This window comes from Euleptes europaea, chromosome 15 (assembly GCF_029931775.1).
Source record: "Euleptes europaea isolate rEulEur1 chromosome 15, rEulEur1.hap1, whole genome shotgun sequence".
Lineage (NCBI taxonomy): Eukaryota > Metazoa > Chordata > Lepidosauria > Squamata > Sphaerodactylidae > Euleptes > Euleptes europaea.
Genome location: NC_079326.1, coordinates 4,822,503 through 4,848,397, shown reverse-complemented (window position 1 = coordinate 4,848,397; position 25,895 = coordinate 4,822,503). Strand labels below are relative to the sequence as shown.

At 45.7% G+C, this 25,895-nt stretch overlaps 1 protein-coding gene across 1 annotated transcript in view; it reads left to right on the top strand.

The window, feature by feature from the left end:
- XRCC5 (X-ray repair cross complementing 5) overlaps positions 1-25,895 on the top strand; it is a 95,069-nt gene that overhangs the window by 60,148 nt on the left and 9,026 nt on the right. Inside the window, exons 19-21 of the mRNA XM_056861623.1 lie at positions 89-195; positions 3,621-3,717; positions 17,600-17,667. Coding sequence (XP_056717601.1) covers positions 89-195; positions 3,621-3,717; positions 17,600-17,667 — 272 coding nt within the window. The remainder of the gene's footprint in view (positions 1-88; positions 196-3,620; positions 3,718-17,599; positions 17,668-25,895) is intronic.

Below are 25,895 nucleotides of genomic sequence, written 5' to 3'. Positions count from 1 at the left end.
TGTTGTAATACATCACTCAGTTTGCGTGAGATGGGCAATGATTACCTTCTGAATAATTCCACTAATCTGTGTGTGCCTTTGTCTTCAGTCAGTCAGCAGCTGATAAATCACATTCACCAGTTTTTGGAAAACAGAGAACTGTACTATATGAAGAGCATCAATTGCATAAAAGTTTTCAGAGAGGAAGCTGTTAAGGTAACTCTGATTATTAAAACAAGTCACTGCTGTATGTTGGGATTTGACGTGTCCCCTCCCTAGTATTAAAAATGTGTGAGACTATAAGTTGATCTAGTCTCAAAGGATGCATAGAAGGAAACTTAATGGTGTGCTAGCTAGAGATTTAAAAATGCATTCAAAATGTATATTTTAGTATTTTAACCCATTCAGAGTATGCAGAGCAGGTTCTACTGGGGTGTGCTAGCTAGAGATTTAAAAATGCATTCAAAATGTATATTTTAGTATTTTAACCCATTCAGAGTATGCAGAGCAGGTTCTACTGGGGTTTCTTTCTGATGTGGAAAGACAATATCTGTGACCTGTTAGACAAAAAGGAATCTGTGCCATCCATAAATAACATAGAATCATAGTTGGAAGGGACCACCAGGGTCATCTAGTCCAACCCCCTGCACAATGCAGGAAATTCACAACTACCTCCCCCCCAAACCCCCAGTGACCCCTACTACATTCCCAGAAGATGGCCAAGATGCCTTCCCTCTCATCATCTGCCTAAGGTTATAGAATCAGCATTGCCGACAGATGGCCATCTAACCTCTTCTTAAAAACCTCCAGGGAAGGAGCGCTTACCACCTCCCGAGGAAGCCTGTTCCACTGAGGAACCGCTCTGTTAGAAAATGAACAACTCGGCACCCTCCTCTATATGACACCCCTTCAAGTAATTGAAGATGGTTATCATATCCCCTCTCAGTCTTCTCCTCTTCAGGCTAAATATACCCAGCTCCTTCAACCTTTCCTCATAGGACTTGGTCTCCAGACCCCTCACCATCTTTGTTGCCCTCCTCTGGACACGTTCCAGCTTGTCTACATCTTTCTTAAATTGTGGTGCCCAAAACTGAACACAGTACTCTAGTTGAGGTCTAACCAGAGCAGAGTAAAGTGATACTATCACTTTGCGTGATCTAGACACTATACTTCTGTTGATACAGCCCAAGATCGCATTTGCCTTTTTAGCTACCGCATCACACTTGCTGACTCATGTTCAGTGTTTGGTCTACTAAGACCCCAAGATCCTTTTCGCACACACTACTGCTCAGACAAGTCTCCCCCATCCTATAATTATGCATTTGATTTTTCCTACCTAAATGCAGAACTTTACATTTATCTTTGTTGAAGTGCATTTTATTAGTTTTAGCCCAATTCTCCAGCCTGTCAAGATCATCCTGCATCTTGGCTCTGTCTTCTACCGTATTTGCTACCCCTCCCAATTCAGCATCATCTGCAAATGTAATAAGCATCCCCTCTATTCCTTCATCCAAATCATTTAGAAAGATGTTGAACAGCACAGGGGCCCAGCACAGATCCCTGAGGAACTCTGCTAGTCACTTCTCTCCAAGTGGATAAGGAATCTTTAACAAGCACTATTTGGGTGCAATCTGTCAACCAGTTACAGATCCACCTAACAGTAATAGGATCTAAACCACATTTTCCAAATTTGTCAACTACAATACTATGTGGAACCTTATCAAAAGCCTTACTGAAATCAAGATAAACTCTACAGCATTCCCCTGATCCAGTAACTTTCTCAAAAAAGGAGATGAGATTAGTCTGACATGACTTATTCTCGAGAAACCCGTGCAGGCTCTTAGTGATCAGATCCATCCTTTCTAAATGCTCAATGACTGACTGTTTGATGATTTATTGAAAAACTTTTCCTAGTATAGAAGTCAAGCTGATGGGTCGGTGGTTACCCAGATCCTCCTTTTGCCCCTTCTTGAAGATGGGGACAACATTTGCCTGCCTCCAGTCTTCTGGCACCTCTCCTATTCTCCAAGAATTCTCAAAAATAATGGACAGAGGCTCAGAAATTACATCTGCAAGTTCTTTAAGTACCCTTGGATGCAATTCATCTTGCCCAGAGGACTTTGTTTCATTTTAAAAAACTAGGTGTTTGTGCACTACCCCAATGCCAGTCCTCAGCTGCAAATCCTTTCCCTCATCATGTGTTCTGTTTAAGCCATGTTGAGCACCGCTTCCCTTACAAGAAAAGACTGAGGAAAAGTAGGAATTGAGGAGTTCTGCCCTCTCTTCATCTCCTGTTATAATTTCACTTTCCAGTCCCTGCAATGGGCTTATCTTGTCCTTGTTATTACTCTTACTCTGTACATAGGAAAAGAACCCTTTTTTGTTGTGTTTAGCATCTCTCGCTAGCCGAAGCTCATACTGAGCTTTAGCTTTCCTAACACTCTCCCTACAAGCACTAGTTATTTGTTTATATTCCTCTTTGGTTATAAGGCCCTCCTTCCACTTACTAAATGAGTATTTTTTATTTCTCAAATCTTTAAAAAGCTGTTTATGGAGCCACCAGAACACGCCTCTTCCTTAATTGGGGAGTGGAAGATCGAGTCCTCTCATGTGCAGGAGCCTGAGAAATTTATTTCAAGTTTTTTTTTTTTTGGGGGGGGGGTGTCCAGTTCCAGTGGTCCAGGTCCAGTGGTCCAGGTCCAGAATCAGTATCTATGGGGTGTTCCTGGAACTGATTGCTAAGCAACAGAGGATCAGAATGAGTCCTGATTGTTTAATTCCTGTGGGTCACATTCTTCCATGCACCCTCCTTATGTGTGTCTTGCACCTCCATTTGTTGAGATTCTTTACTCTCCTCCTCCTGTTGCCCCCTAAAGAGTGCTTCATGCGTACTGTCCATGAACTCTTCACCCTCCATTATAAAATGGAGCATGGACAAGCGCGCCTCGAGTCCCTGTATCTTCTCCTCCAGAAGGACTATCAACTTACACTTACCACAAGTGTAATTACTGTTACCCTCAGGTAAGAATACAAACATGCCACAGACCTTGCATGTTACTGCCTCAGCTCCCTCACTAGCCACACTGCTGGGATCCATTGCTGACGTTATTCAGTGACGTTGCTGCACTTGCCTGATAGCTGCCCTGACAAACTGCCTCTCAAGACTCCCTGTCTCTAAGCTCCTCCTCTGTCTCTCACCCCAGGTGCTCAGGCCAGCCTCTAGCGAGAGGAGCCTTCTTAAATACTCTCAGCCCCACCCCTCACCAGCCAACAGCAAAGCAATTACCTTCAGCCACTCCAGCTACAGCTGTCTCTAAGCTCCTCCTCTGTCTCTCACCCCAGCTGCTCAGGCCCATCAAGAAATGGCTGCTCAGCTGCTCAGGCCCATCAAGCAAATCACAAAGGAGATAATGCTGCTTTGTGAAATGTAATTTCTTGAGTGACTCCCAGGCAAGTTAGACGATAGATTCTATGCAAGGCCAGATGAACGTGCAGTGGTTTGAAAAGGCTTCCATTCCCCCCCACCCGCCTTTCTCTTCAGGCAGACTGTTGTGAGGAATTAAAAATGCCGTGTCACTTTGGTGTCAAAGTAACTTTTTTTTCTCTGTGTTGTCTCTTTGTTGTCGTTTTTTTTGCTTCAGCTGTCACAGGTTCAGTGCTTTAATGGTTTTCTGGAAGCCTTGAAAAAAAAGGTGGAAGATAAAAACTTGCCTGATTTCTGGGAGATCATAATACAAGGTATGTCAAACCCTGTTTGCAGGGCATAATGTGAAGAAGATGAGATGATTAAAGTTTTCTGGCAAACTGCAAATTCTGTGAGGAAAATATCACATCTTTCTAGGAGAATTAGTGCTGTACCACTTGCCTGCAACAAACTGGAGTGTCTTTTTAATAACTTTTTGTTTTTAAAATGTATTATGCAGTCATCTTTGGTGCCATATACTGCACACAAACTCTGCTCCAAATCAGTACATTATATTAAATGGAGATCTCTGAGCATAGGGTATTAAATAAGAAGGTGCTATGTCTGAACAGCCTGGGGAAGCTCGGAACATTTCTGTAGGTTTTCCTGGGTTGCTGTCTTAGCGACTTACCCTGGCCTTCAGTCGTTCACATCTCCCCCTCCACACACATATTCACACCTATCCTCATGCTCAGATTGGGTAGCATACTGGTAAGATATTATTTATTAGCTGTGTCTGTTCACTTATTCCACAAATCCAAAAACAACTCTACCTAGGTGATGGCTTACCTTTTAATTTCATCATTATTTCATTTGTTAGCAAGGGCAGAGCATTTCAATCACCTTCAACATTTCTGTTCTGCTGCATCAGTCAAGATTTCTAACTTGGGGATGGAAACAATTTGTGCAAATTTAGAAATACTGCTATTACTTAAGAGAAAAAGAGAGCCAGAATGATGTTGTATGGAAATAGCTCACTGGAAATTACTATATTCGTCTACCTGCTTCTGTGCAGTCCACACTGGGGACTGTGCACGCCTGCCGTGGGAAAGATTACATAGCTTTTAAAGGCTAGAATAGGGATGATCATACCTTATGTGTTTGTTGCTTGGGCGAAGCAAACAATATGGTTGTCAGGCACCGTCCTGGTACTCAGCGGTTAAGCCAGGTGGTGTTCCAAGGTCGAACTGTTATTCTGATCTGAGGTTGTTGTGTCTTGCTCTACCCTGGGAAGAGCAAGTGTTATCGGGGTTGCTGTAGCAACCAGTCCTCCAGAATGTTCACTCTTTAGAATGTTCACTTTCATTATGTATTTTCTGTACCCTTAGAGTTTCCCCCCATTAGTGTCCTTGCTTATTTACACATCAATTTCTGCAACTCGCTGTATATTTCTCAATAAATCATCTTTCTACGGAAGACCTGCCTAGAGGTTGATTTGTGGGATTTGTCAAGTGAGCCCAGAGCTGACAATGGCATCCTGACATATCTGTCTGCAGTTTACACCTCAAGCCGGAATGGCAGAGCTGCCAGGCTTAAGGCTTGGCTGTATTAGAAAGCGTTATCTTGCTCAGAGACGCCAGCTTCGACTTCTTCAGCCGGGCGTGAGCAATTGGTTCCATCGGATCTAGTGGGTTCCGTGCGGTTGGATTCAACTCCACCTGGTTCCAAACCACGTTCCAAGTCGTCGGAACCTAAGATGAAAAAGAAAAGTTCTTTTGAACCTTCTGGTAAGAAGGCCAAGTTTAAATCTAAACATTTGGAAAAACCTGCTAAAAGCTCTAAACTTACTACTAGTTTGTCGGTTCCATCTACCACGGAACCTATAGTCTTGGAGGATGTCTCTACACCACCACCACCCTGGACTCCATCACCTCATTTGGGCTCAGAATCTCCTGGTTCCCAGGTGGTTTTTCCCAACTTCTCCATGACGGACTTGGAGCTAGCCAAGTCGATGTTCCTCCCGACCTCCACACCGTCGGTTCCAGGGCAGGCTCCTCAGCCCTCAACTTCGACATAGGCTCCTGGATCCATACTGTTGCAGCCTCAGTCGGTTCCACAACTGTGGTGGCCCCAACAATGGCTGATGCGGAATCCTCCTCAAAGGAACCCCTACTTCATGCAGTGGGCCCCGCCTGGTTTCCAGCAACAGTTGGTTCCATGAGCACCTCCTATGTACCACTACCAGCCTCGAAATCTAATATAAAGGGCAGACCAAAGGCTGGCTTATGCTGCTTGATTAATAATTTGGCTAGATTTAAGGTAAGACAAATGGATGATTGCCCCCGATCGCTCAAGCTCTCCTAGGTGGTAGGAACTCCCTAATCTTATTGGTCAATGTGTATATGCCTCCAATCACTGCTGATGATAAACATAAATCCCTCTGGGAAACACTAGAGTCATATTTGTCAATCTCCTTATGGGTGGAGACTTTAATGCAAGATTGGTTAGTAACAACAATAAGCTGGGTAAGATCATGAATTGGGTGGATGAAGATTCTACGCTGCTTCCTTTCTTACTTCCAAGACAATCAAATGATCAGGTCATTAACCAGGCCAGTCAATATTTGGCAGATTTATGTTCAAGTTTTAGCCTTGGCATTTTAAATGGTTCCAGCCAATATGACTCTCAAGGGGAATACACGTATGTTTCCCCTCGTGGCTGTAGCATAGTGGATTATATCATCATTTCAAAGGAACTGAAAGACTCTATCACTAACTTTGCAATAGGTAACCGAAGTGACCACCAACCAACTTTACTATCTCTTAAATTTGATTTGGTCCCAGAAAACTCTTCTTCATCCTGTTCGGGTATCCCGAACAATCACAACCTTAAAAAGATTAAGTGGACAGCTGAATGTCAGACTCAAATTAATCAGTGGCTGTCCAGTAATAGCGCTTTTCAGCTAAATCTTAAACTAGCGCTAAGAGCATGACAGAGGCTCTCCTATGTTATAACGACTTCATCACAAATTTGGAGGGCTTCTCACAACCTTTCAGAGTTAACTCCAAGGTTGATTCAATGTGCCCTTGGTTTGATAAAGAATGCGCTAATGCAAAAAAGGGTCTGTGTTTATTGTTCCGCCAAATCTGTTCTGGATCTTGTGATTGGCCTATCTCTAGATACTACGAACTGAGGAAAGAATGCCAGGTCCTCTTAACTCGTAAGAAACACGCCTACTCTTTAGAGCAATGGTCCCAACTTCACAATGCATTTAAAAGTAAAAACAATAAAGAGTTTTGGACCATGATATCTAGGTCAAGACACGCGTACAGTGGGAATTCTAATTCCTTAATATCAGCCCAGAAATGGGTCTCCCACTATACTACTCTTTTTAATGACCCACTTTCTGTTGGGTTCGATAGAGAACTACCAAATTGCCTAGATATACCTGAATGGCCACCTGTCCCCCCCCAGAGGAGATATCCCATCTTAAAAGCAGCCTTAAACCAAACAAAGCTCCCGGCTCCGGCGGTATACCCGAGGAACTAATCAAGAACAATATGGATTGGTGGGCGGACCCCCTTGCTTGACTATTCACACTTATTGACAAATATGGGCTTCTCCAGGATTCTTGGTTAAACTCTATTATAATTCCAATTTTTAAAAAAGGTAGCCCAACAGCTCCTGAGAACTACCGACCAATAAGTTTATTCTCTATACTAGGGAAATTGTACTCTAAACATCTGCAATTAAAGCTATCTGAATGGATGAGCACTCAAATGCTCCCAGGGAAAGAACAAATTGGTTTTGGGGCGAATCATTCGACCTTAGACCACTGTATCACATTGTCTTTCCTGGCTGAAAAATACCTTCACTTCTCTAAAGGGAAGTTATATGCTGCCTTTATAGACCTTCGGGGCTCTTTTGATTCTATTAACAGGCTAGCCCTTTGGGAGAAATTGGAAAAATTGCTGGTAGATCGTCGCCTTCTATGGCTATTGCGTAAACTCCACCTCTCTAACACCTGTCATGTTAAAGTGGATAACAACGGGTCCCTGACCAAAAAGTTCCCGGTAACCAAAGGAGTGAAGCAAGGCTGCATTTTAGCCCCTGCCCTGTTCAATCTATTTCTCTCAGACCTCCCCTCTCATATGCTTAGTCAGGGAAACCATCCCCCAAAATTGAACTCCTACCATGTTCCCATTTTGCTGTATGCAGATGACGCAGTGGTGCTTTCTTATACTAGAGTAGGCCTGAAGCGAGCTTTGTTAGCTTTTGCTTCTTACTGCGATAAAAATTTTTAAACATTAATTATACCAAAACAAAAATCTTAGTTTTCTCCAGATCATGGAAATAGGAGATCTGGAGAATTGGGGATAGGGAAATTGAACAAGTTAAAACATTTAGATATTTGGGGTTGCTTTTCCCCCACAATATGAACTGGTCTTTACATAGGGAGCGAGCCCTTAAGAGTAAGCTTTCAGCTAGTATCCAATTTTTCTACAGAAAAGGAAACCAATTTGTCCCTGCAGCTATAAGAATCTTTCAGGCCACAATAATTCTGCATTTATTGTATGGCACCCTGGTGTGGATGCAGGCTTTTAACAAGGGGGTAGAATGGATAAATATGTCTTTCTTGCAGCTCATACTTGGTATACCCAACTCAGTTGGTTACCATACACTTTGCACAGAGTTAGGCCTTCATCTTATTGAAAGTAGAGCCTGGATTTCTATTATTAAGTTCTGGCTGTGTTTACACTTTCGTGCCCCTTCAAATAGCCTTATAGCTAGTTTGGTTGCCGACCCTTATGTATTTCAATGGTCTGAATTCATACAAAGGAAAATCAGTTCTTTTGGCACTGATATAGAGGGGCTGGCAAACTCTGGGGAAGCTTATATTCTCTGGACTATTACAGGGAGAATTTGGGATATTGAATTGCAGAAAATAAATGCTGATGCAAACAAGATCTGCTCACCTACATCTTTTGGCCTTTCCTTTCCAAAAAGATCAACGACCGATTATTTTTTCAACTTAACCCACCCCTCCCGGCGCAAAGCCTTTATGTTAGCCAGATTAAACACGTTCCCATCAGCTATAGTTTCTGGCAGATTCAGGGGTATCCCCTGGAACAAAAGAATTTGCAGCTGTCAGATGACAGAACCAGAATCAGTTGAGCATAAACAACGTCTAGAATTAATCAATCCTCACATTACGCCCTTAAAATTTTTAACACATGATGGCATCAGATTTTTATTAGAGGACAAGACACCTGCTGTCACCTAACATGTGGCAGAGTTTCTGATGATTGTCATCAAAAATAAAAATAAGAGGGTAAAGAATAAATAAGCAGCTTAAAACCAACCGAGGTAATTTGTAGGCACTGGGCAACATCAACTGGAAGGGTGCCTGTGTTCGCTGCAGTTCATATCCAGGGGCTGGATGAATGTATTGTTATGGTATTTAGATTGAAGTGTTTTAACTTGATGGCTGAGTTTTGGTCAGTTGTTTGTGAATCCTTGTGGGTGCCTGTATTTATGCTCCCTGTTTGCTATTTTACTATGCCAGTAAATCTGAATCTATGTACCAGTCCCCCATGCAGCCTCCAGCTCTTGGGCCGGCAGGGGACTGACAGTTCTTGGCCCATGGAAGTGGATCGGACTCTGATAGAGAGTCAACCCATCGCCGATCCGACGTTTGTTCCGAGGCTCCTTCGGATCCATCACCTGATAAAGTATTCAGTAGTTTGCTGCCTGGTTCCCCTAATGAAGATATCAAAGGCTTTGCTGAACAAATGCTTCATATGGCCAAGTCATTGGAGATTGATATCACCTCATCGGCCCCAAAACCCAAGGAGAAGATTGTGGGACCCATCTACTCTGAGTCTCCTGTGACTGTATCTTTGTGGCGGATCTTATGGATAATGCTAAGAAAGTCTGGGGAAAACCTTCTAGTTTTCCTACATCTAGAAAAGTGGAGAACGTTTAGAAGATCCAATCAGATAAATGTGAATTTCTGTTCTTACCACCACCACCACCACCTTCCTCCATGATAGTGGCAGAGGTTCAAGCGAAACACCGACAGGGCATCAATTTGACACCTGTTGACAAAGACAGTAGAAAAATTGATGTTCTTAGCTACAAAGGTTATTCAGCTGATGCCTTGGGATTCTGCATAGGGAACTATCAGGCTTTTATGGCTGCCTATCAGGGGTTCTTTTCCTCAGTTTTTTCTCGTGAGGGAAGTGGTGCTCAACATGGCATAAACAGAATGAGGGAAGGGATTTGCAGCCTAGAATTGGCGTTGGGGTAGTGCACAAACACCTGGTTTCTTTAAATGAAACAAAATCCTCTGAGCCAGATGAATTGCACCCAAGGGTACTCAACTTGCAGATGTAATTTCGAAACCTCTGTCCATTATTTTTGAAAAGTCTTGGCAAACAGGTGAGGTCCCAGAAGATTGGAGGCGGGCAAATGTCCCCACCTTCAAGAAAGGGATAAAGGAGGATCCAGGTAACTACCAACCCATCAGCTTGACTTCTATACCAGAAAAAGTGTTCGAACAAATCATCAAACAGTCAGTCCTTGAGCATTTAGAAAGGATGGATCTGATCACTAAGAGCCAGCATGGGTTTCTCAAGAATAAGTCATGTCAGACTAATCTTATCTCCTTTTTTAGAAAAAGTTACTACCTTGCTGGATCAGGGAAATCCTGTAGACATAGTTTATCTAGATTTCAGTAAGGCTTTTGATAAGGTTCCACATAGTATTCTAGTTGACAAATTGGGAAAATGTGGGTTAGATCCTATTATTGTTACATGGATCTGCAACTGGTTGACAGATCGACCCAAAGAGTGCTAGTTAATGGTTCCTCGTCCACTTGGAGAGAAGTGACTAGTGGAGTTCCTCAGGGATCTGTGCTGGGCCCTGTGTCGTTCAACATCTTTATAAATGATTTGGATGACGGAATAGAGAGGATGCTTATCAAATTTGCAGATGATACTAAATTGGGAGGGGTAGCAAATACGGTAGAAGACAGAGCCAAGATGCAGGATGATCTTGACAGGCTGGAGAAACGGGCTAGAACTAATAAAATGCACTTCAACAAAGACAAATGTAAAGTTCTGCATTTAGGTAGAAAAATCAAATTCATAATTATAGGATGGGGGAGACTTGTCTGAGCAGTAGTGTGTGTGAAAAGGATCTTGGGGTCTTAGTAGATCAAACAGTGAACATGAGTCAGCAGTGTGATGCTGTAACTAAAAAGGCAAACACAGTCTTGGGCTGCATCAACAGAAGTATAGTGTCCAGATCACGCGAAGTGATGGAATCGCCTTACTCCGCTCTGGTTAGACCTCAACTAGAGTACTGTGTTCAGTTTTGGGCACCACAATTTAAGAAAGATGTAGACAAGCTGGAACGTGTCCAGAGGAGGGCAACAAAGATGGTGAGGGGTCTGGAGACCAAGTCCTATGAGGAAAGGTTGAAGGAGCTGGGTATGTTTAGCCTGAAGAGGAGAAGACTGAGAGGGGATATGATAACCATCTTCAAGTACTTGAAGGGCTGTCATATAGAGGAGGGTGCCGAGTTGTTTTCTGTTGCTCAAGAAGGTCAGACCAGAACCAACGGGTTGAAATTAAGTCAAAAGAGTTTCCATCTAGACATTAGGAACAATTTTCTAACAGTCAAAAAGGGCAAGAGTCCAGTAGCACCTTAAAGACTAACAAAAATATTTTCTGGTAGGGTATGAGCTTTCGTGAGCCACAGCTCACTTCTTCAGATATCTGGTATCTGAAGAAGTGAGCTGTGGCTCACGAAAGCTCATACCCTACCAGAAAATATTTTTGTTAGTCTTTAAGGTGCTACTGGACTCTTGCCCTTTTTGACTACTGCAAACAGACTAACACGGCTACCCACTGTGAATTTTCTAACAGTTCGAGCGGTTCCTCAGTGGAACAGGCTTCCTCGGGAGGTGGTAAGCTCTCCTTCCCAACAGCTTTGTATGCGGCCTTTATAAACCTTAAAGCAGCATTTGACACTATTTCTAGAAACAGACTCTGGGAAAAGTTAGAATGCTATAGATCAAAGGCTTCTATACTTGATCCGTACTCTGTATGATAACACCACTCTTCAGGTCAGATGCAGCAGACGGCATCTTTCAAGAGTTCAAGCGTTCAAGAAGGGTGGGAATTTCTTAAAAATGAAATACTGAAGGCGCAATCACAAACCATTCTTATGAGAAGGGAAAATGGGAGGAGCCTAAAGAAGCCAGGGTGGCTCCATAAACAGCTTTTTAAAGAGTTGAGAAATAAAAAAGACTCATTTAGGAAGTGGAAGGAGGGCCTTATAACCAAAGAGGAATATAAACAAATAACTAGTGCTTGTAAGGGAGAGTGTTCGGAAAGCTAAAGCTCAGTATGAGCTTAGGCTAGTGAGAGATGCTAAATGCAACAAAAAAGGGTTCTTTTCCTATGTAAAGAGTAAGAATAAGGACAAGATAAGCCTGTTGTGGGGACTGGAAAGTGAAATTGTAACAGTAGATGAAGAGAGGGCAGAACTCCTCAATTCCTACTTTTCCTCAGTCTTTTCTTGTGAGGGAAGCGGTGCTCAACATGGCATAAACAACGTGATGAGGGAAGTGATTTGCAGCTAAGGATTGGCATTGGGGTAGTGCACAAACACCTAGTTTCTTTAAATGAAATGAAGTCCTCAGGCCAAATGAATTGCATCCAAGGGTATTTGCAGGTGTAGTTTCTTAGCCTCTGTCCATTATTTTTGAGAATTCTTGGAGAATAGGAGAGGTGCCAGAAGACTGGCAGTGGGCAAATGTCCCCATCTTCAAGAAGGGGCAAAAGGAGGATCTGGGGCAAAAGGAGGACCCATCAGGAAGGGGCAAAAGGAGGACCCATCAGCTTGACTTCTATACCGGGAAAGGTTTTTGAACAAATCATCAGTCAGTCCTTGAGCATTTAGAAAGGATGGATCTGATCACTAAGAGTCAGCAAGGGTTTCTCAAGATCAAGTCATGTCAGACTAATCTTATCTCCTTTGAGAAAGTTACTACCTTGCTGGATCAAGGGAGTGCTATAGACATAGTTTATCTAGATTTCAGTAAGGCTTTTGATAAGGTTCCCCATTATATTCTTGTTTACAAATTGGGAAAATGTGGTTTAGATCCTGTTACTAATAAGTTGATCTGTAATTGCTTGACAGATCGCACCCAAAGAGTGCTTGTTAATGGTTCCTCATCCACTTGGAGAAGAGTGACTAGTGAAGTTCCTCAGGGATCTGTCCTGGGCCTTGTGTTGTTTAATACCTTTCTAAATGATTTGGATGAAGGAATAGAGGGGATGCTTATTACATTTGCAGATGATACTAAATTGGTAGGGGTAGCAAATGCAGTAGAAGAGAGAGCCAGGATACAAGATGATCTTGACAGGCTGGAGAATTGGGCTAAAACCAATAAAATGCATTTTAACAGAGATAAATGTAAAGTTCTGCGTTCAGGTAGGAAAAATCAAATGCATAATTATAGGATGGGGGAGACTTGTCTTAGCAGTAGTGTGTGCGAAAAGGATCTTGGGGTCTTGGTAGACCAAACACTGAACATGAGTCAGCAGTGTGATGCAGTAGCTAAAAAGGCAAATGCGATCTTGGGCTGCATTAACAGTAGTATAGTGTCCCGATCACGTGAAGTGATGGTATCGCTTTGTTCTGCTCTGGTTAGACCTCACCTAGAGTATTGTGTTCAGTTTTGGGCACCACAATTTAAGAAAGATGTAGATAAGCTGGTCCAGAGGAGGGCAACAAAGCTGGTGAGGGGTCTGGAGACCAAGTCCTATGAGGAAAGGTTGAAGGAGCTGTGTATGTTTAGGCTGAAGAAGACAGAAGGAATATGATAACCAGCTTCAAGTGCTTGAAGGGGTGTCATATAGAGGATGGTGCCGGGTTGTTTTCTGTTGCCCCAGAAGGTCAGACCAGAACCAACGAGTTAAAATTAAATGAGAAGAGTTTCCATCTAGACATTAGGAAGAATTTTCTAACAGTTAGAGCGGTTCCTCAGTGGAACAGGCTACCTCGGGAGGTGGTAAGCTCTCCTTCCCTGGAGGTTTTTAAGCAGAGCCTAGATGGCCATCTGTCAGATATGCTGATTCTATGAACTTGGGCAGTTCATGGGAGGGGGGCATCTTGGCCATCTTCTGGGCACTGGGGGTGTGGGGGGAGGTAGTTGTGACTTTCCTCCATTGTGCAGGTGGTTGGACTATATGACCCTGGTGGTCCCTTCCAACTCTGTGATTCTATGATTCTATGAGTAGTAAACACCTACAAAGGAGTGAAGCAGGGCTGCATTCTGGCTCCTAAGCTGTTTAATTACTACATCAACAACTTAGTTAAGCAACTTAAAAGACCCCGCTTTACATCCTCCAAAACTAGCCCATCGCGATATCTGTCTTACTCTATGCTGACGACGCGGTCCTGCTTTCCAGGGCCCCCGTGGGCCTTAAAAGAGCCATGCAGAGGCTATTGCAATATTGTTCTGTTGAACAACTAGACATTAATTTCTCAAAGACAAAAGTTATGGCCTTTGGCAAGCACCTTAAAGTACGAACATGGAGCATTGATGGTTACAAAATAGACCAGGTACTCAAGTTTAAATACTTAGGCGTAGTCTTACAAGCTTCTGGAAAAGCTCATAGCAATTACGCAGCAAAGGGCAAAAATCTGCCTTAAACATCATTAAATTTCTAAGAATTAAGGGAGGGCATTACTTTCCAGCCGCTCTTAAGCTTTACCAAGCGAAAACACTAGCACAACTGACATATTTGGGCCACCTTCATCTACTTTTGTCCCACTGGAGTGTGTTCAATCTAAATTCTTGAGAGCAGCCCTCCATTTACCTTGTTGCGTATCAGATGCTACTGCTAGACTGGAGGCAGGACTGGTAAGGGCGGAGGCAAGGGTCTGTACTGCTTCCATTATTCGTTGGCTCAAATTAAATCTTATCCCTCAAGGACTGCTTTCCCTGCTTTTACAGTCAACATGGCTAAAGATGTCCCTTAATAAAATGGCCTGCCTGGGCCTTTCTCCTCCTACCCTGTTAGCCATGGGTTTAGACCCATCAAGTTCCTTGAAGCAAAGGGTGGAAGACATTGAATGCCAGACAGACCTTGGAAAATCACCATTTTCCCTAGTACCTGATAAATCTAGATACTTGGTCTCACCTGCAGCTTATCTTTATCATCTTGAGTCTATTAATTAAATAGGAAGGCCTTTACCCTTGCCAGATGCCAGGCCCTACCATCAGCTCTTTTAGAAGGGAAATATAAGAAGATTACTAGATCAGAGAGGTTATGTCTGTGTGGAACAGGGGACTTTGAAACCATTGAACATGCACTGATATGTTTCCCATTCTACCACGAAGTTAGATCAAAGCTTTCCCCCCCCCCCCTACTTGGTAAATTCCCTGATGAGTCAGTTGAGCTTTTGGCAAAGAAGCTCCTATTAGGAGAAGACCCTCAGCTTATGCTCCAAACTGTGAAGTTCTGCACTGTTTCTATTAAAATACGCAGAGCTTTATTAGAGAATGATTGTTAGAATATTTTACAATTTTATCAATTTTGATATGATAATTTTAACCAGGGGTTGCTTTTATTGACCTTACACCTTTATATGTACAGGCAGTCTGTGATTCTGCGGTGCAAAACTATTGTATCTGGAAATTTTGATGTGTTGGCACGTGATTGGACCGTATTAATAATCTTAAACTTGACTGTCTTCAGTAGAGAAGAAAAGATGGAGGCTTCCAGCCCACCCATGATCTCAAAAAGTTAAACAAGTTTCTGGTTAATAAAAAGTTTTGTATGTTAACTTGTCCTGACTTTATTGAATCCTGATTGGTGGTTTACAGTTATTGACTTAAAGGATGCTTACTTCCATATTGGAATCCATCCTGATCATCAGAAATATCTGCGTTTTGAAGTAAGGGGGCAATACTTCCGGTATTCTGTGCTTCCATTTGGCCTATCCACTGCCCCTAGGGTGTTTACTAAGTGTATGGCGGTAGTGGTGGCCCATCTTAGAGCGGAAGGTGTCTCAGTGTTCCCTTACCTGTATGATTGGCTTATTTACTGCCCCTACCAGGGAATTGGTACAGTCCCACACTGAGACCACTGTGGCTCTGTTGCAAGACCTGGGCCTCATAGTCAATTATAAGAAGTCTACCTTAAACCCAACTAGAGTTGTCCAGTTCATAAGAGTTGTGTTCAATGGATCTCTTGGCAGGGCTTTTATACCAGAGGATAGACATAGGTCCATTAGGAGTTTGGTTGGAGGCTTCCAGTCAGTTCGCTTTCGCCCCTCCCGTGATATCCAAGTACTGCTGGGCTTGATGGCCTCTATAACAGCAGTAGTCCCATATGCGAGACTTCACATGCACCCCCTACAAAATTGGTTTGTGCGGAGATTCAATCCCTGTAGACACTCACAATCCAAGAGACTCTCTATCCCAAGGTCCATTATTAGATCGCTTACCTGGTGGTTGGTTGAGGAGCACTTGTCTGTCATGGTTCCTTTTGGCATCTTTGTTCATACCAAGGTGGTTACCACTGATGCCTCTTTGTTGGGTTGGGGTGCTCACTGTGATGGACAATCAGTTCAAGGACGATGGTCCCGGGTGTAAGCCTCACTCCATATCAACTTATTGGAACTGAGGGCTATTAGAAATGCTCTTTTCTTTTTTACAGACCTACTCTGGGGCTAGCACGTCCTACTTCAGACAGACAACATGACTGCAGTGAATTATGTCAACAGACAGGGCAGCACAGTGTCTCGATCCCTGTGCAGAGAGGCAGTGAACGTTTGGAACTGGGCCAGTCAGCACAATGTGGTTCTGCAGGCCAGATGCATTGCAGGGACTAACAATATATTAGCAGAAGATCTAAGCAGAAACTTTTCTCTACATCACGAATGGTCAATAGGCTGGGAATATCTAGAGCCAGTGTTTCATCAATGGGGTTTCCCCGACGTGGATCTATTCGTAACTCTAGACAACTGCAAGGCACCAGTGTTTTGTCCAAGGGCAGGCCTCAAGCCACACTCTATAGGGGATGTCTTTGCAGTTCCATGGGACAAGGGGCTGTTTTATGCCTTCTCACCCTTGCCCCTGTTGTTGAAAGTAGCCAAGCGTATCCAACTGTACAGAACCCATTGTATTTTGGTTACCCCTGTTTGGTCTCGTCAGGTTTGGTTTACAACCGTGATGACTCTGGCAGGAGGCAGGTGGATTCGTTCCCCCTGTGCCTGACTTTCTGAGCGATGACAGGATGCTTCATCTGAACCCCAGCAAACTGCGGCTCACAGCTTGGCTGATCCTCCCACTAAAGTAGATTTTTCTGATAGAGTTTTGAATGTTCTAGGAGGCGATCTACCCGTTACTCCTATGCTTGTAAATGGTTTCGATTTGCTAAGTGGGCCAAGCAGAGAGGGCTGCGACCTCATTTGGCTCCTTTGCTGATGGTTTTAGAATATTTACTTTCTCTTAAAGAGGGAGGTCTCTCAGTTTCTTCAGTTAAGGTACACATGGCGGCCATCTCGGCCTTTCACACATGGATGGATGGTGGTTTGTTTTTCTCCCACTACTAAATTATTTCTGAGAGGCCAATATTTTTTCTTTTTCCTGCATATTTAGCAAGGTCAGCATCATTCTAGCTGCATAATATTTTAAAATTTTGTTTTGCTTCACATGTCCTGCATTGCTGATGTAACTGCATAGGATTGCACTGTTGGATTGAAAAAGTAATTCTCAGTAACACAAAGGTTTCTGTCTAAGATTTTATGTACAGTTGGTTGATTCAGAAAATGTTTCTTACACTTTTTAATTTTTTTTTTTAATCCCTGGGCTATGGAATGTTTATTGCTGGTGTTCGTATAAAACAGTGTATAGAACTAGAGTGGTCTTTAGAAGCCATCCAATTTAAGATATTTCAGTCTTCTCATCCAATGAGGCTGTTCGGAGTAACTGCCAGGAGGGGAAGACTATCCTGGTAGATTATAACAGTTTACGTTAAGGGGTGTGTTACCTATATCATGGTACTTAGCGGTGTCCTCAAAAAAGCACCTATGCTGTTTTAAGACCGTAGAACTTTGGTGAGTACCATTCCACTCTTAACATGAAGAGAATTTTTATGAAATGGTGATTCTGTGCAATCTGGCTATTCTTAGATAACATCTCCTTGATTACCAAAGAAGAAGCTGAAGGAAGCTCTGTGACAGTGGAAGACGCCAAAAAGGTATTGGTATCAGAATGCTTTTTGAAGGTCAGGTACCTTCTGCTTGTGGGAGTAAGTTTCCCAGCAGGCTCTCAACAGACTCAGAGTTTCTGACAGCACTCAGAAGTCTGTTAACATTCTTTTATTTACTTAAAAGATTTGCAGGTTTCCTCTTAGCATATTGCTTCTGATGTAGTTCATAACCATAAAATAATCCTGTTAAAATGTCTCTTTAAAACAAACACCAAAACAGTCCAAATCCATCCATATGATGTAAATCCTACATTAAAATCCAACAGAGCCACAAGTCTGTGTGCACATGCTGTCTCTTTCATGTTAACTGTACATGCAGCTTGACTTCCTCTTCTGTCCTTAAAACAATCAGTATCTCAAGTTGGAAGCCAGGGTGATGGGGTGATGTGTCTAAAGCCATATGTTCCTCTATGTATTTGCTACTCATCATGAGAGCCAGCATGGTGTAGTGGTTAGGAGCAGTGGACTGTAATCTGGAGAACCAGGTTTGATTCCCCACTCCTCCACATGAGTGGCAGACTCGAAGCTGGTGATCTGGGTTGGTTTCCCCACTCCTACATATGAAACCAGTTGGGTGACTTTGGGCTAGTCACAGTTCTCTTAGCCCCCTAAGCCTGTGTCTGTTGTGGGAAGAGGAAGGGAAGGAGATTGTAAGCTGGTTTGATTCTCCTTAAAAGGTAGAGAAAATCAGCATATAAAAACCAACTCTTCTCCTTTTTTCGCTCACCATAGGAAAGTAACAAATTTTAGGATAGGAAGACATAGAAATAAACAGTCCAGTATAGGGCCAACACTTTATTGTTATTGGTTTGATGGAAAACTTTGCCTCTTTGCCTGCCTTCCTTGTAAGCCTAATGAGATGGCAGGAGGACATTTTTAAAAATTGGCCTGTAGCACTACTAGGGATGCCAGCCTCCAGGTGGGAGTTAGGGATCCCCTGAAATTACAGCTCATCTCCAGACTACAGAGATCAGTTCCCCTGGAGAAAATTGATTCTTTAGCGGGTGGAGTCTATGGCCTTGTACCCCACTGAGGTCACTGTCCTCTCCAGGCTCTTTCCCCAAATCTCCATGAGTTTCTCAACCTGGATCTGGCAACCCTTAAGCACTACAGGCTACAGTTAGGTGAGGTGATTTTTTTAATATTCCATGATATTTAAAAAAATTCTGTAAGCAAAAAAATATATATTAGCAAGAAGGATATACGAAAATATGTTAGTTGTATGTTAGTTTACCCTTGTATGTTAGTTTACCATGTGCTTTGTATATAGGGATAATAAATTTTTTTGATTCCATGCTTGCAATCTGAAGTGGTACGTTCCATTCTTCCCACCTCATTTTGCTGCAAGTTCTAGACCTGGCCTTAATCTCTTTCATTCAGAAAATTATTCACACAAAGGTAGTATAGATGAGGAAAGCACAGAGAGATATGATGTTAAAAGAGCAGACCTGCCAAGGGTATTCTATCATTGTTTTGAGGAAGGTAATAGATTTCAGCACAATAATTACGTGTAATTTTGCTTCTGCAGAAATGTAGAACAGATCTTGTCAAGAAAAGGGGAAAAATCATCTGCTGATGCACAGCAGTTTCTTGATAGGAAATAAAAAGTTTAATTTTGTTGCTAAGCAATTCTTCATCTCCAGTGTCTTCAAGACTCTGATGTGTTTACATCTAATTTAGCTGCGAATGCCACTTTGGAGATCTCAAAGGAAACATGTAACTTTCAGAAAGAGCATTTTACCTCAATTAACTGTGTAAAATGGAATTTGTTCCAGTGGAAAAAAGCCTCTTAAATTTGACAACTTGCTTTTACTTCAATATTGTCTGTATTATAATAGTATTACATCCATAAAGACAGGGAAGGAAGATACAGGCATGATGTGTTGAGACTGTGCAATCTTCCCTGCAAAATAACCTTTGCAAACCTATGCCATCTTCTGCCACAAAGACCATAATAGCCAAGCAGCCTAGGTTGTATCTGCAGCTTAGGGTAAGCATGACCATTGGATGGCAAAAATGGTAACTAACATGCAATGTGATGTTGCTTATTTTGCTGGCTGGGGTGAAAGTAGTATTTATCTGCTAAATTTCCTGTTCATATTGCACTGGAAGCTAAGTTAGAGTGAATTTGGTGGCCTTTGCGGGGGGGGGGGAGCAGATGTTTGTCTTCGATCTTCTGTGCAGTCCCACACGGGGTGGGGGGACTGCACTTGCACAGGCCTACCACAGAAAGGATTTCTACAGCTTCTTAAGGATAGATAGGGGGCGCCGGCTCCACCGCACATGCGCTCCTTTTCCTGCTTCAATGATGTGGTGTAGCGAGCCGACGCCCCCTTCCCTCAGTTCTTCCTTTGCTGCCAAAGTGAAAGGACGTGTTTGGCAGCTTTGCTATTACATTGTGGGTGGCGCAGAGATTCTAAGATGGCTCAGTCGGCACTTTTTAAGAAGTGCCTACAGTGCAAGACCAAAATGACCAAGACGGACGACCATTCTTTATGCTTTCTCTGTCTTGGTGAGTGTGAGGGTCTCTGTGTCTCTGCTTTCCATCACCTGCTTTGTTATCAGTGAACTCATAAAAGCAGTTCACACCTTCTGGTCCCAGGCGCCTGCCCTGATTGCCCCAAGTATCTCCCCCCCGCTGTTCTTCCTGTCAGTACTCCCTCAGGCCGATGCGGCCTTGGAAGTGTGATAGCTTCAGCAGACTTCCTGGGACTCGTTTGATGTTTTGTATTATGCCAAGCTTGTAACTTCCCATAACAATAAGTGTGAACCCCAGTGCCCCAGTGCCCTGGAGTCAATATATTCTGTAAACCCGATAAGCCCCTCACTTGCAACTTTCTACCTGTGCCTGTCTCATCTCCTGATGTCTTCAATAAATCCTTTGTTTCTGTATCAACGCCTGAGCAATTGATTTGGAGAATTAGACTCAGAGAGGGGGAACTCTCACATTAAGTTGCAAGTCATTGCCTCTCGGACTGCAGCTGTACCTGTTGGGACAGAATGTCAGCCGACGAGGAAACCACCCCTACCCCAGAGGTACCGGAGGAACCAGAGGTGCCGGAGAAACCGGACCCCAAGGAGGAGGGCGCCAGGCCAAAGATACCTAGGGGTCCCATTCCCGACCAGGGCCGGGAAGGACGCCCCCGGGGATTCTTCAACAACTGGCTGGACTCTCCCAAAGGTTGGTCTCTCTCACGGACTGCGGCGAAGGAGCGCCGGTTGGCCTTCCCCAGTACGGGACTCGAGGGGGATCCGGCACGCAAGGAGGCCGTAATGGAGGAGGAACGGCGGCAGTGGCAGGAGGACCGCCAAGCTATGCAGGAGCAGATGGAGACCATGCAGCGTGTGATGGGTGAGATGGCAGCGGCCCTCGATGCACTGAAAGTGCAACCACCCGCCGGCAATCCCCCGGACGGGGCGCCGGCAGCTCATCCCGCACCTCCTAGCCTCCCGTCCCGTCGGGACCTGAAAGTCACGTATGACGGTTCAGGGGACCAGTTGACCTTTTTTATGGTCCAAGTGGACATTTTTATGCGAGAACAAGGTCGGACCTTCACCTCCGAGGAGTCCCGGGTGCAGTACGTGGCTTCCTTACTGCAAGGGGAGGCGGCCGCCTGGATGGTGTTGCAGTATGAACTCCGCTCGCCGGTGCTGCGAACCCTGGACGAGTTTATGGTAGCACTCCGAAACCGCTTTGAGGACCCGACTCTGGGTGAGCGGGCTAAAGCCTCCCTGATGCAACTGCGCCAAGGGACCAAGTCGGTGGCGCAGTATGCAAGTGAGTTCCAGTCGCTGGCTAGTCGAATTCTGGACTGGAGTGAGGCCACTCTGGTACAGTGTTTCAGGGAGGGTCTCAACCCGGACCTCCAACATTGGGCCTTCATGCAAGGGAACCCCCCGGATGTGGAAGGTTGGGTTCGCCACGCTGCGGACATTGAGAATCGTAAACAACTCCTGAATTTGTCTAAGCAGCGCATCGGACGAGACCCGAGACCCCGGAGTGACCGGGGCCGAGACTTCCGACTGGGAGGGAGCGGGGGTCCCTCGGCCGCTGAACGCCGCAAGCGTTTTGAGACCGGTGTCTGCCTGACCTGCGGGGGAAAGGGACACTTTGCGTCGCAATGCCCCTCTCGTTCGGGTCGTCCCAACCCCCCTCGCCAAGCCCCGACCGAACCGCAGAAGGCGGCTGCCGAGGACCAGCCCCGCCGCAGGAGCGGACCACCGGGCCGACGTTCCGGCGCACCCTCCGCTCTCCATGCGCGCCCCCAGGATGTGGTCTCCACCTCTACAGGCCCAACGGGGTCCCGGATTACAAGTACTACTTTTGATTCGGACGGATCCCCGAACGCCACCACTCCATCCCCCTCTTCCAGCGAGGAGGAAGAGTGGGAACAGCCGGCAAAAAACGCCGTCGGTCTGCTGTAGAGGGGGCTCCGCAGCAGACCGCCCCTGTCGTTGTGCAAGGAGCTCCACCGATGGTAAGCGCCCAAGAGGACAATGTGTATGTGCGTGTTCACCTGTCCCTACCCAAAGGGGGTCCCAGTTTAGAATTCCCCGCTTTGGTTGACTCGGGGTGTGCCCGCACCATGATTAGTGAGGAAGCTGCCAAGAAACTGGGAGTCAGGCGCAAGCGGCTTCCGGGACCCCTCCGCTTTTCCCAAATGGACGGGAGCGATTTTAAACGGGGCCCAGTGACCCACAGAACTGCAGCCGTGATTATGTCTGTGGGGGAACATTGGGAGCGCTTGTATTTTACCATCGCCCCTATTGTAACCCCTGTGGTGTTAGGGATGAACTGGCTACGGGGACACAACCCCTCCATCGACTGGGTTAAACGGGTACTCTCGTTTCCCGAAAGCCCCTGTGGGTTACATGACAAGGAACGGGTACTCAGGACTCCGGCCGCCGCATTGGTAGGGTCCCCCACCCCAGCCTCCGTTCCTCCTCAACTGCCCACCGAATACTCGCAGTTTGCGGATGTCTTTGATGTTAGAGAATGTGACGAACTACCTCCCCACAGAGAAACGGACTGTGCCATCGAAATTGTGGGGGAAGGCAAGCTGTCTAAAGGGAAGGTCTATCCCATGAGCCCTAGTGAGAAGGCGGTGTTACGGGACTATCTGGATGCCAACTTGGCGAGGGGTTTCATACGCCCTTCCAAGGCTCCTTATTCGGCCCCAGCCTTCTTTGTGAAGAAAAAGACGGGAGATCTACGACTGTGTATTGACTTTCGTAGGCTAAACGCAGTCACCCAGTCTAACGCTTACCCTCTCCCTCTTATTCCCGACCTTCTAGCACAATTAAAGGAGGGCCGAATCTTCACCAAACTGGACTTGGTGGAAGCATACCACCGCATTCGCATTAAAGAAGGAGACGAACCCTAAACGGCCTTTTCCAGCTGTTTTGGAATGTTTGAATACCTAGTCATGCCGTTCGGACTTTCGGGGGCTCCCAGTGTTTTTATGCAATTGATTAATGAAGTTTTACATGATTTGCTATTTCGGGGGGTGGTGGTATTTCTCGATGACATCCTTATTTACTCTGAAACCATGGAAGAACATGTGCGTCTGGTTCGAGACGTGCTCCAGCGGCTGCGGGAGCACAAACTGTATGCTAAAGTGTCCAAATGTGAATTCCACCAACCTTCCATTACTTTCCTTGGGTACGTGATCTCCCACCAGGGTTTGGAAATGGACCCCGCTAAGGTCCAAGCGGTGCGGGATTGGGAAACCCCCACTACCCGCCGCCAACTTCAGCAGTTTTTGGGGTTCGCCAACTTTTACCGCAACTTCATTCCTAACTTTGCCCAAGTTGCGCTTCCCCTCACTGCCCTGTTGCGTACCAAAGACAAGGGGGCTAGCGCCGCGCTTCCCTCAGCCCGTTTGCAATGGTCCCCCCAGTGCCAGCAGGCTTTTGAACGTTTAAAGCTACTTTTTTCGTCCGAACCCGTTTTAGCTCACCCTGATTGCACTAAACCTTTTGTGGTGCAAGTGGATGCCTCGGATGTGGCCATGGGCGGGGCCCTATTGCAAAGGGATGTAGGGGGGCGGTTGCGGCCGTGTGCCTACTTCTCCAAAAAGTTTTCCCAGTCCGAAATCAACTGGGCTATTTGGGAGAAGGAGGCGGCAGCGGTCAAACATGCCCTCACCATATGGAGGCACTTCTTAGAAGGGGCCGAACTGCCATTTGAGGTGTGTACCGATCACAAGAATCTTGAGGCTCTCAAGGGAGCTAGAAAGCTCAACGTCAAACAGATTCGGTGGGCCCAATTTTTCGCCAAATTCCGGTTCTCCCTCAAACATGTTCCTGGCAAAGAAAATGCCCTAGCCGATGCTCTGTAACGACTTCCCCAGTATCGCAACGATTTCGATCGCCCGGTCGACTCCCTGTTCACTCCCGAGCAGCGAGGGGAGGTCCCAAGCTTAGCCGTCACAACCCGGTCCCAGGCCCATCAACCAGGGACCCCCCCTACGCTCAAGGGTATCCCGGAAGCCTTCCAACAGCGGCTCCGGAACGCCTCCTTACAGGAGGAGGAGCACCATCTCCTCCCCACTGGCATGGAACGAACGAACACCTGGTGGGTACAAGGGGGAAAGCTATATGTCCCATCTTCTCTTCGCAAAGAGGTGTTGGGACTTGTACATGGTGCCAGGTTGGCGGGTCATTTCGGCTTCATAAAGACCCTTCACCTGGTTAGGAGGCAATTCTGGTGGCCCGGTATGAGGTCCGATGTGGAACTGTATGTGCGCAGCTGCCCCACTTGCGCCACAGCGAAGAAACGGATGGGAAAACCCCCCGGGCTTCTCAAACCACTTGAGAACCCCTCCCGTCCCTGGGAAGTCATAGCCATGGATTTTATCACCGACCTACCTCCCAGTCGGGGAAAGACGGTTCTTTGGGTAATCACGGACCTTTTTTCCAAACAGGTCCATTTCGTTCCATGTGCGGGTCTTCCTTCGGCCCAGGGCTTGGCTAAACTATTTGTCACGCACGTCCTCAGGCTACACTCGATCCCTAGGAAGGTCCTCTCCGACCGGGGGGTCCAGTTCGTAGCCAAATTCTGGCGAGCCTTCCTAAAATTGATGGGGGTGGAGGAACAGGGCCTCTCTTCCGCCTATCACCCCCAGACTGATGGTCAAACTGAACGTGTAAACGCGGTGGTAGAATGTTATTTGCGTTGCTATGTGAATTTCCACCAAGACGACTGGGTCGACCTGCTGCCATTTGCCGAATATGCGTACAACATTGCGCCCCATTCCTCTACCGGCTTTAGTCCCTTCCAAGTAGTATACGGGACGGAATTTGGTCCTTTCGGTTCCGCCCCCGTCACGCCAGATCTCCAGTCCACCCCCGATCTTCAGGAGTGGATTCAGGTAGTTAAATCTACCTGGCCGTGGCTGCTCAAAAACCTTGAGAGGGCAAAAAGCAAGTACAAGGAACAGGCAGACAAACACCGGTCTCCGGGATGGGAACTTAAGGTGGGGGAGCAAGTTTATCTGTCCACCAAAAACCTCCGCTCTCTTCGTCCCTGCAAAAAACTCAGCGACCGTTATGTGGGACCTTTCCCCATTACCAGGGTGATCAACGAGGTTACCGTGGAACTAGAACTCCCAAAGACCCTCAAGGGAGTCCATCCCGTCTTTCATATAAGCCTCCTCAAACCCTATGTGGCAGCTCCCCAGTTCCACCCCCCTCCCGAACACGAGATTCCTACCGTGGTGGGAGGGGATACCCATTTGGAAGTGTCCAAGGTTTTAGATTCCAAATGGAAGAAGGGAAAACTGTATTACTTTGTTCGTTGGAAAAACCTTGGGTCCGCGCACGACGAGTGGGTGGCCGCACCCCACATGGCGGCCCCTCGCTTGGTCCGAGAATTCCACCTCGCTTATCCCGATAAGCCTCGTCCTCTCGAGGACGCGGGAGGGGGGCCTTAAGGGGGGCAGAATGTGAGGGTCTCTGTGTCTCTGACTCTGTGTCTCTGCTTTCCATCACCTGCTTTGTTATCAGTGAACTCATAAAAGCAGTTCACACCTTCTGGTCCCAGGCGCCTGCCCTGATTGCCCCAAGTATCTCCCCCCCGCTGTTCTTCCTGTCAGTACTCCCTCAGGCCGATGCGGCCTTGGAAGTGTGATAGCTTCAGCAGACTTCCTGGGACTCGTTTGATGTTTTGTATTATGCCAAGCTTGTAACTTCCCATAACAATAAGTGTGAACCCC